Source organism: Drosophila nasuta, chromosome 2L, assembly GCF_023558535.2.
Source record: "Drosophila nasuta strain 15112-1781.00 chromosome 2L, ASM2355853v1, whole genome shotgun sequence".
NCBI lineage: Eukaryota > Metazoa > Arthropoda > Insecta > Diptera > Drosophilidae > Drosophila > Drosophila nasuta.
Window position 1 is genome coordinate 15,970,941 of NC_083455.1, and position 19,938 is coordinate 15,990,878.

Genomic DNA, 19,938 nt, shown 5'->3' on the forward strand with positions numbered 1-19,938 from the left:
TAACCAATAATTTTAATTAAATATTATAATTATGCAATAAAAGTACAAGAGTGTGCTAATGTTAACATTCATAATACATTTTATTTGTATAGCTCCATTTTGCAACACGCACAAAAGTTATTAGTTATAAGGTATATATGCATTTGGACTACGTAATTATTGCGTTGTAAAGGTCTATAATATATAATAATATTATGATTTTTTTTTTTTTGTTTCGTATTGTATTTTTCTTTTTTTTTAACATGTAACACGCAATGGCAAAAAACATGAAATAAATGTTAGTAGTTTTTGTAGTTACAGTTACGTAGAGAGAACACAATTAGATAACTTTGACGAATTTTACGAAGAATCTTTTTTGGTTTTTCCGTTTTTGGATTTTTTTTCTCATTTTACTAACAATAAAATAGCTGTGAATTATATTATTTATATCAACATAGACAGTATATATATGTAGGTGTATTTGTGTGTCTGTGTCTCTATGTGTTTGTATGTGTGTAGTGTTATTTATATGGCTGGACAACATCCACTTGCGTTATCGGCTAATTATTGTTCAACTTGTTTTTCCTAAAACTCAACTTCCTTTTCATTGTTTTTGTCTATACTCGTATTTGAATTATGAATCCACTCGTTTCATAGCAAGTCCTGCCTGACGCAACCGTTTCTCTAAAACTGTTTAACTTAAAAATAAAATTCTTTTCAAATATCTTATTATGCATTATGTATATATGACTAGCTTGATGGGGGAATTCGAATAATAACCTAAACTTTGGTTGCTTATTTCGTTTGGTTTTTGTTTTGGTAGTTGTAGTTTCTTTGGTATTTGTTGCTTAATCCTCCAGATTTCGGAAGGCCTGCTGCAGATCCTCATACAGCTGATCGTAGTCCGCCTTAATCTTTTGCTCACCATCTTTAACGGGGTCCTTGAAAAAAAAAACTGTTTAATAAAACTCTTTTTCTATAGTAAATTCATTCTCCTACCTTGAACTTCATTGAGGAAAGCTGATACATAATGCCGCCCATTGATTCCCTGATGGTGTTCCATGTGATCTTGTTGTCCGACTGTGCTGTAGATTCCACCGCATGACGCGCTGTCTCATAGAACGCCAATATATTCCTCAGCATACCAACAGTTTTGTAGAATGGACACACACGATCGTAGGGCGAGTAGGAGTTCTGTTGTAGGAAATCATCCTTAAGCAGTTTGGCCACCTCAAGAGTAACCTTATCTGTCTCGGCAAGCGATGCCTTGCCGACCAGCTGCACAATCTCCGACAGATCCTCCTCCTCCTGCAGAATCTCCTTGACCTTTGTACGCAGTGGCACGAATTCAGGGAAGTTCTTGTCGTAGTATTCATCGAGAGCGCGCATATATTTGGAATAGGAGATGAGCCAGTTGATTGAAGGGAAATGTTTGCGCTGAGCCAGCTTCTTGTCTAAGCCCCAGAACACCTGGACAATACCCAGAGTGGCGGAGGTCACAGGATCAGAGAAATCACCACCGGGTGGCGACACAGCGCCGACGATGGAGACGGAACCCTCACGCTCAGGGTTACCCAAGCATTTGACGCGTCCAGCGCGCTCGTAGAAGGTGGCCAAGCGAGCACCCAAATAGGCTGGATAACCCGAATCCGCAGGCATCTCAGCCAGACGACCAGAGATTTCACGCAAAGCTTCGGCCCAACGCGAGGTAGAATCCGCCATCATGGCCACGTTGTAACCCATATCACGGAAGTATTCGGAGAGCGTGATGCCAGTGTAGATAGAAGCCTCGCGAGCAGCGACAGGCATGTTGGAGGTGTTGGCCACCAGAGCTGTGCGCTTCATGATAGACTCAGTGACGCCATCAATTTCACAGGTGAGCTCAGGGAAATCCCTGAGTACCTCAGACATTTCATTACCACGCTCGCCGCAACCGACATAGATGATGACATCGGAGTTCGAGTACTTGGATAGCGCCTAGAACGAATAGAGTGTGAGATATTCAAAGGGATTTAAAGAATTCTTGAGAGGAGCTAAACTCACCTGAGAGATGACAGTCTTGCCGCAGCCAAAGGCACCGGGAATGGCAGTGGTACCACCCTGGACACAAGGGAACAGCGAGTCGAGCACACGCTGTCCTGTGAAGAGTGGATGATTGGCCGGCAGCTTCTCGGTACAGGGACGCGGTTGTCGCACTGGCCACACCTGCAGCATAGTATGTTTGGTGATCTCGCCATCGAACTCCGTCTCGAGCACAACATCTTCCAGATTGTAGTTGCCTGCGGGGGCAATGTAACGCACTGTGCCCTTGGCACGTGGTGCCACAATCATACGCTGCTTGACCAGTGTATTCTCATGCACCACACCATACAGATCTCCGCCTGTGATGTGTGAACCAACGCGCACATTTAGTGGATTGAACTCCCACATCTCCTTGCGCGATAATGCAGGTGTATTGACACCCTTGGGTATATATATGGAACTGGTCATGATGCCAATGTCTCGCAATGGCCGCTGAATACCATCAAAGATGCTGCCCATAATACCGGGACCCAGCTCAACTGAGAGAGGTTTGCCAGTGCGCAGCACCGGATCGCCGACAGTGACACCGGAGGTTTCCTCGTACACCTGAATGGTGGCCATGTCACCTTCCAGACGAATGATCTCACCCACCAGCTCATAGTAGCCGACACGCACCAGCTCGTACATAGCAGAGCCGGACATAGCCTCGGCGGTGACGACTGCGACGGGGAAGAGAGAGAAAAAGAGAATGAGATATGTAAGAAATTTTGTATTGTACGTTTACATTTACAATGCAAAGGTCAATGAGTAATAGGGTTGAATATCTACAGTAGCCAGTGAATTAGGTAAAAATAAAAGTTAAAGTAAATGAGTTATTTTTTACAATTCATCAAGAGAAAATCTATAATTTGTATAGAGAAATTGTGTGTACATATGTTTTAATATTTTAGCTACTTTGCCCTCGGGTCTATTGTCTGCGCTATAAATAATTATGGCAGTATTTTTTATAATTAGGTAATACATCGAACCCTTTTTTTCAAAATAAGTGTATAACAAATTCAGTCATTAGGTTTTTAATGTAAAATTCTTCTAACATTAATTACTATCACCTGGTAAAATAATATAATTTCTACTGATTATATGAAATTCGAATGCAATGCATAAAAATTATAATGGAAAAATCCATTTAAAAATTTATATTTACTATATTATTTGCCTAGATGGGGTTGATGATATGGCGAATATTGTGCAATTTTTGTTGTTGTTATATGTGGAAGGATAGTGATAGATTGTTATATAGATAGTGCAGATTATTGCAGAGTTTAATGGTGTGACCCAGGCAAAGACTTATTATAAAATGATGGTATGACATAAAAGGAAAATTACTAAGCGCAAATGGTAGGAAGTACTTGTAATGCACGTAAGCATGACGGTTCTATCGGACAAAAGGAAGTGAGAAGTTCAGAAGAAGGATGTGCAAACGCGATTCAATTCCTTTGCTAGGCATCAACGTTGTCTACAGTTGAAATACAATTGGGAACTTATAAATCAAACTGTGATAAGGGGAAGGTCACGACAGAAGGACAACAATGACGTCTATTATTAAAGGTGATGATGATAATGATAATTATATTGAGTTGATGTTCTCACCTGGACCAGAGACGGCGTAGACGCGACCATATTCGGATTCACGCTCCTCGTCTTTCATTTTCCTCAGGTTCGACATGTTTGAGTTGCGTTTTTCGGTTCAACTGCGTTAGCTAGAAATTTTAAAAATGTAAAATCGATTTTTTCGTATAAACAAAAACACAACATTTTTTTTTTATATTGGACACGCGAGAAAAACGTTGGCAAAAAAAAAAAGGAAAATGAAAAACTAGATGGCGCTGAAGTGCAACAGCACAAGCAGCAGCCCCCAGTGAAAGCTTCTCAAACCCCCTCGTCACACGGCAGCCAAAAACGATCGATTTTTCCCACACACACGAATTCCCACACACTCGTTTTCGAAGTAATTCTTTTTCAATTGCATTTAAACAAATTCGCATTTCACTTTATTGTTTCAATTTGCGTGCATTTGGAACGTGCAATTACTTGTTTTTCTGCAGCAACTAGAATAGTATATTTGTTTTTTTCTTCTAGTTGGAAAATCACTTTTACTCACATTTGTTTTAGCTCTTATGAAAATTCTCAGCAGACTGAGTTTTCATTTTCATAGATTGGCAGCCCCAGCATACAGTTTTTTTCAATACCCGAGCACATCGATGATTTCACAATCGTTTTTCAACTAACAGTGGAATTTAACAGAGTTGTTTAATGTTATTACTCATAAATGTATGGGTAAAACAATTGTTTTATATGCTTATAATAACTAAGTATTACAAAATAATACAAAATTGTAAATTTACAATTTTGTTATTCTTTTTTTTTTGGGTATTTGTAATAATCTCACCATAATAAACCATTTTGTGTTTGCTGTTAAGAGCACTTGGGTCACTTTAAATATTGTGCTCTGATCGTTTAATGATAATTTGCTGACGATTTCTTTTTCACTGGAATGATTAAATAAATAATAACAATGTAACTGAAATATAGATTCCAGTTAATTGAATCGTAAAATATTTCCATAATATATTTACTGCTCTCTACTCATGTATTTTACTCCACAGTGTGAACACGCCTCAGCTGTAATCCTATCGATATACCAGTTTGAATTATCGATATATGTGCTATCGGTAGCTACGGTGTTTGGTAAGTGTTTTTTTCACATCTCTACTACCTTATCCGCTGCAAAACAAACTCTGAGCAAAACAGGGGGACACACGAAAAACAAAAAAAAATCTACGTTTTGCGTGCCGAATAACGTTGTAATTAGTTGCATTCATTGTGATTCAGACGCGGGAGCGCAACGTGCAACATGTGAAAGTTAGCAAAACTGTGAAGCTGCGGTATATTGCGTCAAGTGGCACAGACAGAATTCAACTCTATCGCTGCTTCCCCGGCCCCCCATCATAAAAATCCCGGGGCAAGCAAATTATAACCTCAAAGTCGCACGAAACTGGACGCGGGGTGCAACCTGCATTGCACATCCCAAAGACAATCGTAAATCCTACAAATCCCCGCCTCCCCCGCTCAATCATCATGTCGACCTCATCGATAGTGCAACAGTTTGTCAATGGACTCAAGTCCCGCAATCGCAATGTGCAGAACAAAGCGGCGCAGGATCTTTTCCTGTATGTTAAAACGGAGTTGCGTGAAATGTCGCAAGAGGAACTCGTGCAGTTCTTCGAGGACTTTGATCATCACATTTTCAACATGGTGAATGCCACAGACATCAACGAGAAGAAAGGTGGTGCCCTGGCCATGAGTAAGTGCATCATAAAAATCATTAAACAAAACCCAGCTAAAACGTTGTTCCCTTCCATTTTGTAGAGTGCTTAATTAGTGGCGATGGTCCCATCACACGCAAGGGCATTTCACCTTATCTGAATCGATTGCGTGATCTGCTGCTGATCAACGATGTGTCGGTCATGGAGATTGCGGCACGTTCGCTGGTCAAGCTGGCCAATATGCCCGGCTCCAAGGGCGCCGAGTCCTTTGACTTTGACATTAAGAAGGCCTTCGAGATGCTCAGCGGCGATCGACAAGAGGTAAACTTCCTTTTTAATTAGGAATTCCGTAAATTGAATATCTTTTTGTATCCTTGCAGTATCGCCGTCATGCTGCCGTCTTTATATTGCGTGAGCTGGCCATAGCGCTGCCCACGTACTTCTATCAGCAAATTTTGACCTTCTTTGAGCATATCTTCAACGCCATCTTCGATCCAAAGCCAGCGATACGTGAATCCGCTGGCGAAGCGCTGCGTGCCGCTTTAATTGTGACCGCACAGCGTGAAAACACCAAGCAATCAAGTGAACCACAATGGTATAAAATCTGCTACGACGAGGCGAGCAGCAGCTTCAACACGGATGTGGCAACGGGCAAGGAACAAAAGGGCATGACACGCGATGATCGCATACATGGCGGACTTATTGTGTTCAATGAGCTGTTTCGTTGCGCCAATGCGGATTGGGAGCGTCGTTACAATCAGCTGAAGCAACTCTTTCCTAAGCCACAGCACAACAAGTTTCTAGAGTCCAGTGGCAGTTCCAACTCGATGGGAAGTCAGCTAAACACAATTGTGCCGCGTTTAAAAGTGCCTTTTGTGGACAAACTGGGCAGCACACAAATGCACATGGAGCACGGCGAGCAGAACAATGGCATGAACAGCAATAAGCTAAATAGCGTAAGAAAACTATAAAGATCTTGATTATGTGTACTAATTTTTAATATTATTTTTAGCAAACGGTGCTGGAATCAGCGTATGCTCGTGAAATCCTTAAGGAGCACTTCATCACCATCTGCGATAATGTGCTGGAGCAACGCAACTCCAAATCGCCGTATGTGCAGCAAGCACTGCTGCAAATTCTGCCACGTTTGGCTGCCTTTAATCGCGAGGTGTTTGTCGAGCAATATCTAAAGACTTGTGTCGCCCATTTGATGTCCATATTGCGTGGCAAGGAGAAGGATCGCAATGTGGCCTACATCACCATTGGCTACATTGCTGTTGCTGTGCAGAGCGACATTGAACGGCATCTAAAAACGATAATGAGCAGCGTCAAGCAAGCCTTGCCTGCCAAAGATTTGGCAATTAAACGAAAGCCACCCGTGGATGCTGCAATCTTTGCTTGCATCACCCTTCTGGCGCATGCCGTAAAGTCTCAGATTAAGGACGATGTGCGCGACATACTCGAGCAAATGTTTCACACGGGATTGTCGCCTGCTTTGACTGTGTGTCTGCGCGAGATGGCCGAGAATGTGCCGGAGGAGAAGCAAGCGATCACAGAGGGACTGATTAAAGTGCTGTACCAGGTGCTGATGAACAAACCATCGGGTATCCCATATCCGGGCATGACACCCTTCAGCAGCCTGGATGCCTCGCAGACGCTGCAGCCAGCGGATAGCAATACCATTGTGCTGGCCCTCAAGACGCTGGGCACGTTCAACTTTGAGGAACAAAATATGCTGGACTTTGTGCAACGGTGAGTGAGGAAGTTATTCTTTAGGAAAAGTCTTTGAATTGGTATACTAAGTAAGCAAAATAAAAGCAATAGTTCTTATAAAGTATTGCTCTTATCTTGCTTATTTACAAGTGTCTTCCTTAAAACAGTTTCCTATATTTGTAGAATTTCATTCATAAATATCTAACTTAATGTCGCCAAACATTGAATATTAAAATAAGATTTATTTTTCTTACTTTGTGCAGCTGCGCCGATGTCTTCATTGTGCACGAGCAGCAGGAGATTCGCCTGGAAGCAGTGCAGACCTGTACACGTCTTCTTAAGCTCGCCGTGCAGTCGGCGGAGAGCATGGAGAATTCGCGCACTTTAAGCGACACCGTTTCGCATGTAATCGAACGTCTGCTGACTGTCGCCATCACCGACATGGATTGCAGTGTCCGCATACGCATTTTGCGTTCGCTGGACGAGACTTTTGATGCCAAGTTGGCACAGCCGGAGTCGTTGAATGCACTCTTTATAACGCTGCACGACGAGATCTTTGAGATACGCGAACTGGCAATGGTCACTATTGGACGATTGTCCTCCATGAATCCCGCCTATGTGATGCCCAAGCTGCGCACCACAATGATAGAGCTGCTAACGGACCTCAAGTACTCGGGCATGAGTCGCAACAAGGAGCAGAGCGCTCGCATGTTGGATCATCTGGTCATTAGCACGCCGCGTCTCATCTCCTCGTACATGAATCCCATACTGAAAGCCCTCGTGCCCAAGCTGCACGAGCCTGAATCGAATCCGGGCGTTGTGTTAAATGTGCTGCGCACCATTGGCGATCTAGCCGAAGTCAATGGCGGCTCCAATGAGATGGAATTGTGGGCCGACGACTTGCTGTCCATACTGCTTGAAATGCTGGGCGATGCGGGCAGTCCGGATAAGCGTGGCGTGGCGCTGTGGACGTTGGGACAATTGATCAGTGCCACAGGACGTGTGGTCAGTCCATATCACAAGTATCCGGTGTTGATTGACATCTTAATCAACTTCCTAAAAACGGAGCAACGTCGTTCGATTCGACGCGAAACAATACGCGTGCTGGGACTTCTAGGAGCCATGGATCCTTACAAGCACAAGATGAACAAGGGTTTGATTGACAGTCAGAAGGATAATGTATTGATTGCCTACTCTGATGGCAAATCGGACGAGAGTCAGGATATTTCTACTGCTGAATTGCTGGTGAATATGGGCAATGCACTCGATGAATATTACCCCGCAGTGGCCATTGCTGCCTTGATGCGCATTCTGCGAGATCCAACGCTAAGTAGACGTCACACTAGCGTTGTGCAGGCCGTTACCTTCATCTTCCACACGCTGGGCATAAAGTGTGTGCCATATTTGGCGCAAGTGTTGCCCAATCTGCTGGACAATGTTCGCACCGCGGACAACAATTTGCGAGAGTTTCTCTTTCAACAATTGGCCATTCTGGTGGCCTTTGTGAAGCTGCACATCATCAGCTATATGGATGACATATTCAAGCTGATCAAAGAGTTCTGGACCATTAATACGCCGCTGCATTCGACGCTCATCAATTTGATTGAACAGATTGCCGTTGCCTTGGGCTGCGAGTTCAGGGATTATCTCGCCCAACTCATACCGCAAATTTTGCGTGTGCTGCAACATGACAACTCCAAGGATCGTATGGTAACGCGACGTTTGCTGCAGGCACTGCAGAAATTCGGCAGCACCTTGGGCTACTATTTGCCACTGATTGTGCCGCCCATTGTCAAGTTGTTTGACTCGCCTTATGTGCCGCAGCAAGTTTCGCTGGTGGCCCTCGAAACAATCAACAATCTGGCTTGTCAGCTGGACTTCACGGACTTCTCTTCCCGAATTATACATCCTTTGGTGCGTGTGCTGGAAGCGGAGCCAGAGCTGCGGGATCAGGCAATGACAACGTTGCGCTCACTGGTCAACCAGCTGGGCAAAAAGTATCTGGTGTTTGTGCCCATGGTGCAGCGCACCATACTCAAGCATCGCATTGTGGATCCCGAATATGAGACTCTGCTCACACGCATACAATCCAACAGCACGCTGCCCGATGCCTGTGGCATTGGCTTTGGCATTGGCGTCGACTTTAATCAACGCCAGTTGAACGAACCTTTTGTCATCGACAGCAACAATAGCAATAACCTTAAGGTGTCGACGACAGCACTGAGAACAGCTTGGCAAGTCACTCGACTGGTTTCAAAAGACGATTGGGTTGAGTGGCTGAAGCGTTTGTCCATCGGTCTACTCAAGGAGTCGCCATCACATGCGTTGCGCGCCTGCTGTGTGCTGGCCCAGGATTATGATACGCTGTTGCGTGATCTCTTCAATGCCGCCTTCATTTCCTGTTGGACCGAGTTGTCGCCTGAGCACAAGCATGAGTTAACGCACTCCCTGATACAGGCGCTGCAGATCACCGACATGCCTGAGATTACACAAACCATTCTCAATCTCGCCGAGTTCATGGAACACTGTGATCGGGATCCCATACCCATTGAGACGCAGCTGCTTGGCACGCGTGCGATGGCTTGTCGTGCCTATGCCAAGGCGTTGCGCTACAAGGAGGAGGAGTTTGTGCTGCGCCAGGATGCGCACGTCTTTGAATCCTTGATTCTCATCAACAACAAGCTGCAGCAACGCGAGGCAGCTGAAGGTCTGCTGACCACCTATCGCAACACCGCCAACGAGCTGAATGTTCAGGGACGTTGGTACGAGAAGCTGCACAACTGGGATCAAGCGTTGCGCCACTATCAATACAGTCTCAACCTAGACAAAGCAGATCTCGATGCACGTCTCGGTCACATGCGCTGTCTTGAGGCACTCGGCGATTGGTCCGAGCTAAGCACCGAGTGCAAACAAGAGTGGCCCAATTTCACCAAAGAGGCGAAGGCGCGTGCAAGTCCTTTGGCTGCGGTAGCTGCCTGGGGTCTGAAGGATTGGGAGGGCATGCAGGAGTATGTGCTGTGCATTCCCAAGGACACACAGGATGGCAGCTACTATCGTGCTGTACTCGCCGTACACAACGATGACTACGAGACGGCGCAACGTTTGATCGACGAGACGCGTGATTTACTCGACACCGAGTTGACTTCGATGGCTGGCGAATCGTATGAACGTGCCTATGGTGCCATGGTCTGTGTGCAGATGCTGGCCGAACTGGAGGAGGTGATACAATATAAACTCATCCCAGAGCGAAGAGAACCCCTCAAGGCCATGTGGTGGAAGCGTCTGCAAGGCGGTCAACGGCTCGTGGAGGATTGGCGTCGCATTATCCAGGTGCATTCGTTGGTGGTGAAACCCCACGAGGATATACACACATGGCTCAAGTATGCGAGCTTGTGCCGCAAGAGCGGTTCACTCTACCTCTCACACAAAACGCTCGTCATGCTGCTGGGCACTGATCCGCAGGTAGCGCCCAATGAACCGCTGCCCAGCAATCAACCGCAAGTAACTTATGCATATACCAAATATTTGGCTGCCTCATCGCAACTGCAGCTCGCCTACGATCAGCTGCGACACTTTATAGACACATATACCACACAACTAAGTTGCCTCCCCCCGGAGGCACTTAAACAGCAGGATCAGCGTTTGATGGCTCGCTGCTATCTGCGTCTTGCGACCTGGCAGAATAAGTTGAACGAACACAAACGCGATCCGGATGCTGTGCAGCGCGCCTTGGAATCGTTTGAGAAGGCCACCAGCTATGATCCCAACTGGTACAAGGCGTGGCATCTGTGGGCGTACATGAACTTTAAGCAGATGCAACAGCCGCCCATCTCAACGGCAGCAGCAGCAACTCAACTTGGCGGCATCAACAGCAACAAGGACAACAGCAGCGACAATGTGATCATACAGCAATATGCTGTGCCCGCGGTGCAAGGTTTCTTCCGCTCCATCAGTCTTATCCATGGCAATTCGCTGCAGGATACGTTGCGTCTGTTGACTCTGTGGTTTGACTATGGCTATCATGCGGAGGTCTACGATGCACTCTTGTCCGGCATGAAGCTGATTGAGATTAACACCTGGTTGCAGGTGATACCACAGTTGATAGCTCGCATCGATACGCATCGCAAGCTGGTCGGACAGTTAATACATCAGCTACTCATGGATATTGGCAAGAACCATCCGCAGGCGCTCGTCTATCCGCTGACTGTGGCCTCCAAGTCGGCGTCGCTGGCGCGCAAAAATGCTGCCTTCAAAATCTTGGATTCAATGCGCAAACATTCGCCCACGCTCGTGGAACAGGCAGTCATGTGCAGTGAGGAGCTGATACGAGTGGCCATCTTGTGGCACGAACAGTGGCATGAGGGATTGGAGGAGGCATCCCGTCTGTACTTTGGCGATCGCAATGTAAAGGGCATGTTTGAGATACTCGAACCGTTGCACGCCATGCTGGATCGAGGACCCCAAACTTTGAAGGAGACGAGCTTCTCACAAGCTTATGGCCGGGAGCTGACCGAAGCACACGAGTGGACACAACGATATAAAACGTCTGCGGTGCTCATGGATTTGGATCGAGCCTGGGACATTTACTATCATGTGTTCCAAAAGATTTCGCGTCAACTGCCGCAACTGACGTCGCTGGAGTTGCCGTATGTGTCGCCCAAGCTGATGACCTGCAAGGATCTGGAGTTGGCAGTGCCCGGTTCCTATAATCCCGGCCAGGAGCTGATACGCATCAGTCACATCAAGAACAATCTGCAGGTGATCACATCAAAGCAGCGACCCCGAAAACTTTGCATACGCGGCAGCAATGGCAAGGACTACATGTATCTTCTGAAGGGACACGAAGATTTGCGACAGGACGAGCGTGTGATGCAGCTCTTCTCGTTGGTCAACACGCTGCTGCTCGACGATCCAGACACGTTCCGTCGCAATTTGGCCATACAGCGTTATGCTGTTATTCCTCTGAGCACGAATTCGGGTTTGATTGGCTGGGTGCCGCACTGTGATACGCTGCACACGTTGATCCGTGACTATAGGGACAAAAAGAAGGTGCCGCTGAATCAGGAACATCGCACCATGCTCAACTATGCGCCCGACTACGATCATCTGACGCTCATGCAGAAGGTGGAGGTCTTTGAGTACGCCTTGGGTCAAACGCAAGGCGACGATTTGGCCAAGTTGTTGTGGCTAAAATCCCCGTCGTCGGAACTGTGGTTCGAGCGACGCAACAATTACACACGCTCCCTTGCTGTCATGTCCATGGTGGGTTATATACTCGGTCTGGGTGATCGACATCCTTCGAATCTGATGTTGGATCGCATGAGTGGCAAAATCTTGCATATTGATTTCGGCGATTGCTTCGAGGTGGCGATGACGCGTGAAAAGTTCCCCGAGAAAATTCCATTCCGCCTGACGCGCATGCTCATCAAGGCCATGGAAGTGACCGGCATCGAGGGCACCTATCGGCGCACCTGCGAGAGCGTTATGCTTGTGCTACGACGGAACAAGGATTCGCTGATGGCGGTGCTCGAAGCCTTTGTCTATGATCCTCTGCTTAATTGGCGTCTGCTTGATGTGGACAAGAAGGGCAACGATGCGACAGCGGCCACAACTGCAGCGGGCGCTAATGGTGCTAGTCTCAGCAATTCCGTGGAACAAGAACCGCTGCTCCAGGGCAATCCGATGGCCAAGTCCAAGACGTATGAGGCGCATGCTGGCTACAACACGAATGTCGCAGATGTTACGAGCAGCAAGGCGAGCTTGGTTATCCAGCGTGTGGATCGCAAATTGACGGGCACCGATTTCCAGACCAAGGATGGAGTAACCGAACAGCAGCAAGTGGAACTGCTCATCCAGCAGGCGACGAACAATGAGAACCTCTGCCAGTGCTACATCGGTTGGTGTCCGTTCTGGTAAAAAGCCTTTCTCAGCAACATCAACAAATAGAAACAAAACTAAACCCAGACTGAACTATACAAGAAACCACAATAGAGATGAACCGGAAGAAGTGGACGATGAGGAAAGAGGCAGCGGTTAAAGCTGCAACTACTAAATGCAGTTACAATTACAACTATAAATAAATAATATAAAGTAAAGTAAATGTATAATTTATATATTATATTAGAAATACGCTTTATTAAAACTTACTGTAAATTCCAATCAACTGCGTTTTGCTATCAAAATAAGGCGAGTGAAGTAAAGGTGAGTAAGGGAGCTCTACAATAATGTCTTACTAAACTAATGAATTCGAGAAAATTTTAAAGGTGAAGAGAATTCGATTTCTTAAAATCAAGTTTAAAAAAAAATACTTTGGAAATCCTTTTCAACTAGAAAAAGAATTCTTAGTTAAAAAAAATGTTCTATTTAAATAATACTTTGCAAATTTTAAAATCAACTATGAAAACGAGAATTTTCCTTAACTGAAATATTTATAGTAATTCGCAAACATAGCTGATTACTCTATTATTTTTATTAATATAAAATAAATTTGAACAAAAGTTCGTATAATTATTAACAAAATAATATTATGAACAAATATCAATTAGAAATGATTTTTTTTTGTTCGAGAAAATGAATCAAGAACTTCGCTTGCTAGAAATAGATGACAAATAATAGAAATACAAATCATGTGTTGCAATTTAAATTGTATAGACCTTTAATATGTATATTTATATAAATTATTGCATAACGTAGTTCCAGATTGCGACTTCCCCAGGCGGCAGGCAGGCAGGCGGGGTGGCAAGCATGCAGGAGCAGGAAGGAAGGAGACCGAAAGAGAAAAACTCTAGCTTATTTCTGCATACAGATAAATGTTATATATAATAGATACATGTATTCATATACACATATTGATGTAAATCGTATAGATATATATATATAATCAGTAGACACTAAGACTGGACATTAAACTATGAATGGGTTTCAATCATTATGATTATTTTTCTCTTTTCTTATATAGGCAGGATCGATCGATCGCGGCGGCCTTTAGCTATTGTTATTCTGTCGCTTGCCACGCTGCTCCTTGCGCCAGGCATCGATGCGCTCCTTCAGCTCGATGTTTGTAATCAGCATATCTTCGGTGAGATGCTGCCGATTGAAAGGATCTGTGCAGCTGTTAAGCAGATGGCGTGTGATGATCGCACGATCCATGACGGTGCCCGAGGGTAGCACAACGGGATCGGACATTAATGTATCCATTAATGGATCCTTGAACTCATCGGGCGCATCGGCGCATTCATCCTCAGTCTGTTGATTGGAAACTGCAGCGAACAAAATCAATCAATTACTTTAGAACTATAAATGAATGAATGCCAATGTCTTACCGTAAATCTCGTGAGCACGTTGTGTGAGCGCCTTAAAGCGTTCCACTTCGACGCCAGAACGTAACGCTAAACGTTTAATGCGCGATGCGGCTTCATTGCAGATTTGCAGATCAAAAGAACGCTCATCGGCGGCCAAGGCCTGGGCGAATCTATCACAGTCCAAATGGAGATATATATCAAAGATTTGGGCCAACAAGCTGCGCGGCTCCCAGCCATATTTGCTGGGATTCTTCACTTTCAAATCGTTGCACTTGGGGCCAGCTAATTGCTTAAGATTAAAGTTCAGCATCGAACTGAGACGATCCACGAGCTCGGCGCGCATAAAAGGCTCCTTGATGTCGCTCTACAAGTACATACAAAATTAATATAAAACTAGCTATTAATAAAAGCAAAACTCACCGTGAGATAGTGAAATAGATCGACAGTTTCGCGGGCAAGCGTTAGATAGGAACGGCACTGCCGCTCATCCGTCGCCAGCTGGGTGAGGCGACTCTGCTGCTGCTCAGCACTCATGCCGCTCCAGTTCTGCACATCGGACATAAGCTGTTGTGTTAAATGAATGCGTTTGAGATTCTCGAGGCATTCGTCCAGCAAGAATGTGGTATCGTTCATCAGCATATTAACGAACTTGACAAACTGATTGCCCTGTCGCGACTCACAGATAACGGCCTGGCGATGTATGGGATTCTCCCACATCGATTTGAACAGATGGCTAATGTGGTATCTAAAAAGAGAGAGATTAAACGATATTAGTTTGCTACGTTCTATAAAATATTTAAAAAAAAGAAAGAATTATTTGTTCATTATATTTAAATTTAAAATGGTATAATAATTATAAAATTCTAATTTTAAAATATTTGTATACTTTAAAAAAGAAAGCCTTCGTTTAGGAAGCTCAACTGTGAGATACTCGCTAACATATACCAAAAGCTATATACGGAATTTTGATATAGTACTACATTCAAAGTATACCATAGAGTGCAAAATACACCAAAATATAATACCCTTCTACGATATGGGTAGCAGATAAAAAAAATAAAAAATAAAAAGATCGCTCAATAAAAAATGTCAATAAGATATTTTTATGAACTCACCTTATGGTAAACTTATCGTAAAACTCAGTGCTTTGGCCTGTGGTCTCTACATCCACATAGAAGCGCATTAGCGCGCTGACAAGCGCATTTTGCGCCAACTCATGATTCCACATCTGTTCAAAAATAAACAAAATTATAATATACCCCAAAATTGGCAATAGTTTACTGTTTACTTACCGCCGTATTCACCGAGTTGGCTGGCTTTAGGGAGAACACAAACATGACCTCAACTAATTTGGCCGTCACATACGGATTCTTGATGAGATGCGAGGCACAGACGCAGGTCAACAGCCATGTGATTATTGAATGATCGATGCCTTGTCGTATATCCACATTCGCATGCTGCATCGCAAACAATATGAACTCGGCAATATCATCAATATACCATTCGGGCAGTGCAGAAAATGCATCAGTCGGTTTCAGCTGCGACACCGGCAGCTTTGAGATGAAAGGTCCCTCGATGGGGCGACCCTCGAATTGGTAGAGCATAAACTCGCATACCGTCGAATAGAACTCGGTGCAGCGCTGCAGCAATGCCGGATCAAGCAGGGTGATCTCGCTGCAGGTCTTTGAGCTGCAAACGACAAAAATGAACAGCCAAAAATTAATAAATCGCCTCATTAAGTTATCAATTTGAGAATCGCCGAGAAGGGCAGTTTCTTTTGCTTACCGATTGAGCTTGCGCAGCTGCTTTTCCCAGCGCTCCTTGAACTGATTGTTGCGATTGGCATAGCGAGAGTTGACCCAATGCGGTTTGGTGCGATCCAGTTCATCGATGAGCTTCTGAAGCTCCTTGATGGCGCGCACTTTTTGCCGATAGCGTTGAATGGCCGGCAAATAACCGAGATGATGAGCCTGCAGCGTGAGGAACCAACACTGCGTCTGGAAGTTCACATTCGACACTGGGGAAGCAAAATCACGGGCCAAAAAGCTCTTGTATTCCTCCTCGCTAAACCGTATCTTCGTGTCCTGCTCAATGTTCACCAGCGAGTTGTTGAAATAATGGAAATTAGGATCGACACGATCCAGTTTGATTTTAACCGAAAGTTGCTGCAGCACACTCATCAGATTGATGACGAAACCATCGCGGGCGAGCAGTTTCTCATCGCTGGCAAACTGCACACGACGATCGTTATGACGCAAGACTTGAGAGACATACTCCAAAGTCTTGGGCCGACTGCTGGCATTAACGCAGAGCGAATGGAAAACGGTGTGCATGTGAGTGCGCATCGAGTGCAGCTCCTAAAAAGGCAATGAACGAATTAGAAATAAATTAAAACAAGTGTTGACATGAAATTTGCTAACTCTAGACAGTCAAACGGAATAATGAAGTGAGACTCACCCAACGTAGTCGCGATGTTGCCGCATCTTCGAGCTTGTTTTTAGTGCTGAACTCAGCAAACTTCACATTCTCTTCGGCGAATAACGAAACCGACAGAAAGGCACCCAAGAAACTGCACTTGACAATCTCGCGTCCCGGAATCTTAGTGCACATATTGGGTATAAAGTTGAGCTGACGCGAAACCAAATCCGCAATGGGACGCACATTGCCCACCTTGATGACAATCAGACGCGACAACCATTCAATCTGTTGTGTATTAATCTTGGAGCTGCAAATGTTGCGCTGCATGCCCACAAATAAGCAGCGCAGCACCTGTTCAAAGATGGCATTAAACGCATCCGCATTTTGATAGGTTTCTGCCACCAAATCGATGAGAAATGTGTCGCTCACACGATCCAAATACATTAGCTCAACCAGCGTCGACTGATCCAGCTGCACATTGAGATTCTGATGAATCTTATCGGTCAGCACCAACACCACAACACGCATAATGCCATTAAAAGTCTGCGTGAGCACCTCTTGAGTGCGTGCTGTCTTCACCGGATCAGCACTCTTGCTGCGCTCCCATTCGCTCTGATAGTTCTGATAGCAACGCACCAGATGCAACATCACATTTTGCTTGGTTGTGAAAACCAGATTGAAGGGCGACGGCACTGCACACGTTACACACGCATCGCTTTGCGTTATCTCACTCTGGCTGGGCGTGGCACTTGCACTCGCCCGCTGTTGATCCTCCTCTGAATTGCTGCTGACGGCCACAGCATTTGCTAGTATCTCTTGCACTTCGGTATCATCGCTCTTGATCTTTTTCGCTGACGAAAACTCTTTGTCATCGCCGGCATTAGCATCGTTGAAGCGAACGGATGTTGCCCATGCTGCGGTCTCCACTCTCACCGACTCCTCCACTTCATCGTTGTAGAACTTGAACGCAGTTTCGAGCAGCACATTAGTCACAATAGACTCGAAATTGAATCGCAAGTCGGGATATTGCTCCAAGAAGCTAGCAGTCTGTGCACAAATAATGGAACCACTGCCAAACTCATTCCAAGTGGCGTTCAGCACACGTGACAACATCTGCTCTAAGCGTTCATCTAACGTTTTAAGCGGTGCATTGGACGACGACTCCATGTTGACCACAACAGGTTGTGTGGCCTGTGTGTTGGACGCTACCTTTGCAACGCTGCAGACAGTTGCAATCGCAGCGGGAGCCGGTGCCGGTGCTGCAAGCATTTCCACATCGTGTATGGGTGTTGATGCCACCGATTTCATCTCGACATCAGCATCGGCTGTTTTGCTGGCCAAATCCGACCATGTTATATCGGTTTTATCGTCCACTGAGCTGCTGCTTGCCAGCGCCTCGCGCACCAAACGCGATTCTGTGGCTGCCACAACACGTTGTGGCGGCTTCTCAGCTGTCAGCGGAGCTGTGGCAATTGGATTGAGGACATTGCTGCGGGCCAAGGTGCGCAAACGTCGAGCGCGTATCTGCAATATGCAAACGACAGCTGTTAGACAATTCTACCAAGTGTATATAATAGGTTTAAGGTTATAGATAGCTTGCCTCTTCGGCGGAGAGCTCAGTGACGACTGTTTGTGGCAGCTGCTGCTGTTGTTCCTCTTGTGTTGTTGTTGTCTCTACTTCTGCCGTTGGTGTGTTATCCACTTGGGGCTGCGACTGTTGCGATGTCTCCTGTTCATCCATAGGCTTTTGTGATGGCTCCTCTTCCGGCATAATGTCGCTTCTTAGCTAGTAATTTGTTTTTTTCACAAAATTCTCGTAGCTGTTTTCTTTTATTTTGGTTGCGTAGTTCTTCAGCTACTGCTCCCGGGTGAACGAACTAAACAAAGAGAGAGAGAGACCCCAAGAGAGGGAGGAGAATGAGTATTGCCACGCGCACTTAGCAAATAAACAAAAAAAAGAAGAGTCCAGCGGTCAACGTCAAGTTCACAAGAAGACAATGATTCGTTGTCGTCTTCTTTGCTGCGCAGCATCTGCTGCCAAAGTGTGTTGCTATTGTTGTTGTTATTCCTTTGTGATCTATTTAATTAACTACGCACTACATGATTTCTGACCTATGACAAAGATAAAAATGAAAAACTGCTGTTGCAGCGTTTGGACTATTTTTAGAGCTCTGCGATTTTGCTGATTGCAGTTTGAACGATATCAAAACAAGTGAGCGCGTCTATCGATAATAGCAGCGATAACCCTAAAGTGTTATTATAATTACAAAATAAATTCATTTTCTAAAAGCTAATAATCTTGAGAAATATTTTGAATATTTTTTTTTACTAAGTTACGAAATTAGTCATTGAATTATCTTACTAGTGTTATTATTGACAACACTAATCGCTTATCGATAGCCTCTATTTTTCCGTAATCCAAAATATTTAAACCCTTTGGCCAAAAAAAAAAAAACTAACTTAGCGTAACACCCACACACTATATATACATATATATAGAAAATGCGAAAATGTTAGCTGCGCATTTCCTTGGGAAATTGCTCACACAAAAACAACAAACAAACGGGGTGAAGTAAATACGCATTCAATTTGCTAAATTTGATTTTTCGTTGCTTACCTTTTTGAAGATTTGGGACTTTCACCTGACAGAAAAAATCATGAAAAACTGTTTGTTGTAATGCGTGCCAAAGTCTATTGCATTTTCGGGGTGGGGCGCAAAGGGGGGAGCAGCGCCTTTGACAACGTTTACCGTTGTTGGTGTCGTTGTTGTTGTTTAATAGTGATCGCAGCGATGGCCCTTGAAGAGGGTTGAGTGTAGGTTGACAGTGACACGCACAAAAATTTCTCTTTTGTTCTGACGACGACGGCACAATTTTTCGTTTCGTTTCTTTATGCACAATTGACTAATTGATTATTTTTTTGTTCGCTAACAAATATTGCATTAGCTGTTGCAGGTGTGACAAATAGTTATTGCTGGCACACGTTAGCACACTGAGTTATTAAAATTATTTCTACTTTCAATTTTTTTTTTTAGACAGTGCGTCCCGTCGAACTAGAATTGTTGATGTTGTATCGATAACGATACGTCCAGTTATCGATGTCGCAACTCATGCAGGTTGCGTAAACAGAAGAATGGCAATTGGCGAGCAAATGATAAATAAAACTAAATTTATAGCAAC

At 44.8% G+C, this 19,938-nt stretch overlaps 3 protein-coding genes across 4 annotated transcripts; 1 reads left to right on the forward strand and 2 right to left on the reverse strand.

Annotated features, from left to right (window-relative positions):
• Nucleotides 1-7: 7 nt before the first annotated feature.
• LOC132793238 (V-type proton ATPase catalytic subunit A) lies at nucleotides 8-4,263 on the reverse strand. Its single transcript, XM_060802991.1, has 5 exons — nucleotides 4,163-4,263; nucleotides 3,652-3,761; nucleotides 2,023-2,720; nucleotides 979-1,956; nucleotides 8-920 (listed from the first exon to the last, which is right to left on the reverse strand). Exons 2-5 carry the CDS (start codon nucleotides 3,725-3,727, stop codon nucleotides 828-830), a joined length of 1,845 nt encoding a protein of 614 aa, XP_060658974.1. The 5' UTR covers nucleotides 3,728-3,761; nucleotides 4,163-4,263; the 3' UTR covers nucleotides 8-827.
• A 509-nt stretch (nucleotides 4,264-4,772) lies between these two features.
• Nucleotides 4,773-13,204, forward strand: LOC132793207 (serine/threonine-protein kinase mTor). Its single transcript, XM_060802941.1, has 5 exons — nucleotides 4,773-5,365; nucleotides 5,431-5,648; nucleotides 5,708-6,283; nucleotides 6,340-7,079; nucleotides 7,304-13,204. The coding sequence occupies exons 1-5, from the start codon at nucleotides 5,140-5,142 to the stop codon at nucleotides 12,954-12,956; spliced, it is 7,413 nt and encodes a 2,470-aa protein (XP_060658924.1). The 5' UTR covers nucleotides 4,773-5,139; the 3' UTR covers nucleotides 12,957-13,204.
• Nucleotides 13,205-13,619: 415 nt separating this feature from the next.
• Nucleotides 13,620-19,824, reverse strand: LOC132793214 (ubiquitin conjugation factor E4 B). 2 transcript variants are annotated; one of them, XM_060802951.1, is made up of 9 exons: nucleotides 19,377-19,824; nucleotides 18,360-18,636; nucleotides 16,799-18,283; nucleotides 16,127-16,698; nucleotides 15,634-16,030; nucleotides 15,457-15,569; nucleotides 14,762-15,086; nucleotides 14,363-14,705; nucleotides 13,621-14,299 (listed from the first exon to the last, which is right to left on the reverse strand). In XM_060802951.1, the coding sequence occupies exons 2-9, from the start codon at nucleotides 18,528-18,530 to the stop codon at nucleotides 14,025-14,027; spliced, it is 3,681 nt and encodes a 1,226-aa protein (XP_060658934.1). In that variant the 5' UTR covers nucleotides 18,531-18,636; nucleotides 19,377-19,824; the 3' UTR covers nucleotides 13,621-14,024. The 2 variants fall into 2 exon arrangements, with proteins under 2 accessions (XP_060658942.1, XP_060658934.1); XM_060802959.1 differs by lacking the exon at nucleotides 19,377-19,824 and having other exon boundaries at nucleotides 13,620-14,299.
• Between the last annotated feature and the right edge of the window lie 114 nt (nucleotides 19,825-19,938).

What these genes read in the sequence shown, in the direction of transcription:
- LOC132793238 (XM_060802991.1), bottom strand. Translation starts at nt 3,727, where the DNA reads ATGTCGAACCTGAGGAAAATGAAAGACGAGGAGCGTGAATCCGAATAT. An exon ending in CTACGCCGTCTCTGGTCCAG is followed by an intron (nt 2,721 to 3,651) that starts GTGAGAACATCA and finishes TCCCCGTCGCAG; the next exon opens with TCGTCACCGCCGAGGCTATG. An exon ending in GCAAGACTGTCATCTCTCAG is followed by an intron (nt 1,957 to 2,022) that starts GTGAGTTTAGCT and finishes TATTCGTTCTAG; the next exon opens with GCGCTATCCAAGTACTCGAA.
- LOC132793214 (XM_060802959.1), bottom strand. Translation starts at nt 18,530, where the DNA reads ATGCCGGAAGAGGAGCCATCACAAAAGCCTATGGATGAACAGGAGACA. An exon ending in CAACATCGCGACTACGTTGG is followed by an intron (nt 16,699 to 16,798) that starts GTGAGTCTCACT and finishes TTGCCTTTTTAG; the next exon opens with GAGCTGCACTCGATGCGCAC. An exon ending in ATCTATTTCACTATCTCACG is followed by an intron (nt 14,706 to 14,761) that starts GTGAGTTTTGCT and finishes ATGTACTTGTAG; the next exon opens with AGCGACATCAAGGAGCCTTT.
- LOC132793207 (XM_060802941.1), top strand. Translation starts at nt 5,140, where the DNA reads ATGTCGACCTCATCGATAGTGCAACAGTTTGTCAATGGACTCAAGTCC. An exon ending in AGGTGGTGCCCTGGCCATGA is followed by an intron (nt 5,366 to 5,430) that starts GTAAGTGCATCA and finishes TCCATTTTGTAG; the next exon opens with AGTGCTTAATTAGTGGCGAT. An exon ending in ATGCTGGACTTTGTGCAACG is followed by an intron (nt 7,080 to 7,303) that starts GTGAGTGAGGAA and finishes TACTTTGTGCAG; the next exon opens with CTGCGCCGATGTCTTCATTG.